We start from the raw sequence: 4,581 nt of genomic DNA on the forward strand, positions 1-4,581 counted from the left end.
ATGTCCTAGTGAACTATATTTAAGCAGTGGTGCACTCGAAGGCAAATAAATTCGATGATGATTTCCTCCAGGCAGACCACTACATCACACCCACTTGTACATGTTGAATAGGTTTCAGCGTGCAGCGGTCCTCCAACGTGCTTTGATGTATGCATGCTATCAGGATTCCGCTCCCTGCGACAGCAACCTGTGAGCTCCGAGCTCATGACATTGACCTCGTTATGGCAGTATACTGGCAGTACCTGGTGTTGTTAACGCGGCTAATGCTGAGAGGCTAGACTGACCCTGAAACCCTGTCCGGGCATGATCTGACAGAGAAATGGTTGATTTGGCGCTGAATCGGACAGGTCTCGATGCCTACCCCTCCAAAGAGAGGCACCGGGGACGCGCGTTTGGACAGCCAGGTTAGTGTCCTGTTCCAGGCATGTGACCCAATTCAGTAGATTCTGACTTATTTAACTTAACATGTGAGGGAACCTGATTATATTTACGCCACAGTTTTATTTTTCCAAATGCTTAGCATCTGCAACCAGGGCTACCAAAGAAATGTGCAGTGTAGACGTAGGCCTTTAAACTGTGTGTTGCGACCCATGTGTTAAACTTGTGACCTTGTGTGCACATTGGTGCTGAGGTAGCCTATGTGACCAATGCACAAATATAGCATTACATTACTCATAATGTAGGCCCAGGCCCACGCTTATTTGGTTGGACGTATGACGAGATTAACTTTAGATATTATGGTTTACTTGAAACATCGTAGACCTAAACCTTGGCATCTATTCAAGAAATATGGTGGGGTTGGTGTTTAGTGTTAGTGCACGGCGCATTTGCAGCCGAGCTAACAGAATACAATTTTAGATTACCATATTATCAGGCTACTTGCAAGCTAGGCTACTTGTAGCGCTATCGTGGCCCGTTTCACGCTGTTTTGCATTCAAGTCTAATTTGCATATTCACCCTAACATATGTGCCTCCGTGCCTTCATTTCAACCCATTCAGTCAATTAAACGCTTTCCTAGAAGTTTGTGTTTCAGTAGGCGAGGCAGCTGGCCGACTCGTCTTGCACACTTTGAGGAGGGGGGCCAGCGTGGGGTCTGCGGCTCATGGAAGCCCTCCAATCAGATGAAACCATTCAGACCAGCGCGATGTTTGATTTCTTAAAGACGCAGCCCCCACCCTCGCTTTTCCTGCGGTTACAAGCCCGGAAGGGGGCGGGGGAGGCGGTGGTTGACCCACAACAGCGGAGTGGGTTATAAAACCAGACAGCTATTTGACACAGATTTTTTTTAAAAAAAACCCCCCAGAAGTCCAATCGAGAATTGTCCGTTATAATTCCTGGTAATGCAGGATGTGCAACCTACATCAACTAAAATGTACAACATTTGACATCACATTATGCCACCCAATGCCCCGTATAAACAGCAACACGATAGTTTGAATCAGTTCCAGCTGATTTATTCGGTTTTGTCAAGATACAGACTTCAGCATGACAACATGTAACGCATCTCATTTGCTACAAAACGCAGATGGTCCATCTCATAAGGTATATTGCACAAAATAATGAAGAAACAAACATATGTGCCATTAAGATGATAAAAATGCAAAACAAAAATCCAGTTTCACATCTGCTATGTGGGACCCATTCACACCAATATACATAAACTCCTAACTTTACTATTTTACAGAACATATACAATCATCTAGTACCAGCAATGAGGTCTAAGTCCCCAAAACTTCACCTCCCTACAGAGACGCTGCAGGTTTATAATCTACAACTGTACACGCCTAGTTTAAAATCATGGCAAGGCATTCCGATGCAAGTTGGTTTGTCATTCAACCCTTGCATGCAGAAAATAAAGGAAAGGAAAACCGGGTAGAAGTGCCTGAAAAACTTACTGTGTACACAGCAAGAACATTCCCTTTAAACTGTACAAAAATATGTCTGAAAATAGTTTACTTCTTTTTTTAAAAAGATGAGGTATGTTGGTTATGTATCAAAATGCTTCCTGTCATACCTGGGTTTCGGAGCGGTTTGAGCTGCTCAGAATGGTCAGAACTAGAGGGAGACGGAACCGGTTAAAAAGAAACATTTTGTGACAGTAAATCACAGCAACGTCCTGAACAGTCTCCGAGTCGCCCCGGAGTGAATGTGCATAGTTCAGGAGTACACACACAGAAGAATGCCGCTCCATCTCAGCAGTCTGACTGCCCCGCTTGTCAAATCCATAAACCCTGTCAGTGACAAATGTCACTCTTTTTTTCGCAACTGTACCGTCCCCTTCAATTATCCAGCTCCAGCTTCCTTGCAACTCTCTCCGTGCCGCGGAGAAGACGCCGGTAGCTCAACATGTCCCGGCAGCCGCCCCCTGCACGAACGGAACATAAACTTAAACCTGACCGTTAGTAGGTGAAGACCAGATCAGAAAAGTTCGCTTCCAGCCAGTCCCCGGCAATCATTTCGCTGAGCTCTGGGGTGCAATAGTCCGGAAATTCAAAATGGGAGCCGAGGCTACCCTCGCTGAAGGAATCTAGATCTTTGTCAACGAAGGACAGAGACAGATTTCCTGAGCTCGTGTTTCCCAGCTCCGGCCCAAGAGCGCCGGATGCCAGGTTTAAGCTAAAGTCCACCAGCAAGTCGTCCGCGTCGTCGCTGGAGCTTGAGGAGGCTGATAAGGACCTGAATGAAGATGCTGGTGAGAGAGACGATGGGCACATTGTGGCCTGCTTGGTGATGTTCTTAAAGTTGTAGAAGAGTCTGCCTGGAGCTGCACTCGCGTTCCGGGACTCCTCGTACATGCTAGCTCCCTCTGACTCCGCCGTGGAGCTCAGAGTTGGGCTGGAGGGGACTTTGGCAAGGCTGTATGGTCGAACAGGCTCCCGGTCCTCCTCGATTTTAATCCGGATAGGAAAGTCTTCCTCGTATTCATCATCGTCGTCGTCATCGTCATCATCATCATCGTCGTCGTCTTCGTCGTCCGTAAGTTCCCTTTTAATGGATTTGTTCACCTTTAAGTTGTTAAAAACATACCTGTAGTCTTGAGGAGCTCTTGTAGAGATCGGCTTGCTGGTTTTGAGTTTAGTGATTTTTTTGACAACAGTCTTGGCAGCTTTGCTACTGGGCTTCTCCGGAGACTGAGTGGCTGGTTTAGTTGTGCCAAGCTTTGGTTTCTTCTTGGGTCGGTACTTGTAGTCGGGGTAGTCAGCCATGTGTTGGAGTCGTAGCCGCTCGGCTTCCCTGATGAATGGGATTTTTTCGCAGTCCTTCAGCATTTTCCACCGTTTCCCAAGTCTTTTGGAGATTTCTGCGTTGTGCATGTCGGGGGACTGCTCCATGATCTTCCTTCGCTCGATTTTCGACCAGACCATGAAGGCGTTCATCGGCCGCTTGATATGCCCCGTCGCCGTCTTGCACCAGTCCGGCTTCGCAGGCACCGGGCTGCACGCCATCATCTCACTTTCCTCGGAGTCCGTGTTCTCCCGCGACATGCGGCTCTCTGCCTCGCGGTGCTGCGTTTGCTGCACCATCTGTCTCCTGTTGCTCGGTCTTTACGGGGTTCGGGTAATCCAGAGGAAAAACGTTCCGACCTAGCCTACTTCTTGCCGTGCGATTACTTTACACCCCACTCTCGAACCCTCTTTCAAACTTAACAGCCTGCCCTCTCAAGTAGTTATTAGGTTTTCATACCGGTTACGTCACCCCTACTTATCCAATGGCGTGTATCCTCCCCTCCCACCCGCGCTCAGATGGCTCATTTAACCCTTTACAGTCCGAGAGCCTTCATTGGAAGCCACGGACGGTTGTGGGCGGCGGTTTTACGACCGTCTGGACTAGGTGTGCGAGACAAGCATATCAAATATACACCGGTTCTTAAGGGTGGAAACGAAATTCAGCGGACTACAGAACACTGTAACCAAACCATGTTCATTTTTCATAGATCCCCTCTAGAAAGAAATGAACCCATCGCTCCAAAAACAGCTGTTCAATCTGACTAATCTAATCGCGTGGGAGGTGATATCAATCGGGTCTCGAGGTGGCGCTTTAGCACTGTTCGCGAGGCATCTCATGCCACCACTGGCATTTCTAAGTGCACACATTGCGAGATAGGCTACATCTCCGCGTGCCTTGTCAGCCTTACAGTTAGCATTAGGAGTCGTCACCCAAATGTGTAGTTTAATTACAAGCTGTCAGACAAATGGAAGAGCCAACTTTTTCTTGTTTCTGACTAGCTTTGGCTGTCTGCTCTAGAAAGGGTCTGAAGAGACCTCTGGCAAACACACACACACACACACACACACACACTTGGAGGCTTGCTGCCCCTCCTCCACCTACATAGCCTACTTTCCCCCCACCCTCTCATGCCCTGCATCATGTCATCTCTTTAGGCTTGGCGTGTGTGCTTGTGTGAGCCTCACAATGAAAAGAGCCAAGAAGACTCAGTGCCATGCAGTTCCCCACCATCACCACTACCGTCACCATTAGCTGCTGTATCAGGCACTTACACAGTCACTCACACACACGCACACACCCAAAGATTTGGCCTTGGTTTAGCCTATACACTAGCCGAGCTAAGCTAGTATGTC

The 4,581-nt window shown here is 48.0% G+C and overlaps 1 protein-coding gene across 1 annotated transcript; it reads right to left on the bottom strand.

Moving 5' to 3' along the window:
* Positions 1–1,439: 1,439 nt before the first annotated feature.
* sox11b (SRY-box transcription factor 11b) lies at positions 1,440–3,659 on the bottom strand. The gene has a single exon (XM_062551026.1). The coding sequence runs from the start codon at positions 3,523–3,525 to the stop codon at positions 2,401–2,403; it is 1,125 nt and encodes a 374-aa protein (XP_062407010.1). The 5' UTR covers positions 3,526–3,659; the 3' UTR covers positions 1,440–2,400.
* Between the last annotated feature and the right edge of the window lie 922 nt (positions 3,660–4,581).

Source organism: Sardina pilchardus, chromosome 12 (genome assembly GCF_963854185.1).
Source record: "Sardina pilchardus chromosome 12, fSarPil1.1, whole genome shotgun sequence".
In the NCBI taxonomy this organism is placed as follows: domain Eukaryota; kingdom Metazoa; phylum Chordata; class Actinopteri; order Clupeiformes; family Clupeidae; genus Sardina; species Sardina pilchardus.

Bases quoted from the DNA above. Each gene is read 5' to 3' on its own strand.
- sox11b (XM_062551026.1), bottom strand. From the start codon at position 3,525: ATGGTGCAGCAAACGCAGCACCGCGAGGCAGAGAGCCGCATGTCGCGG.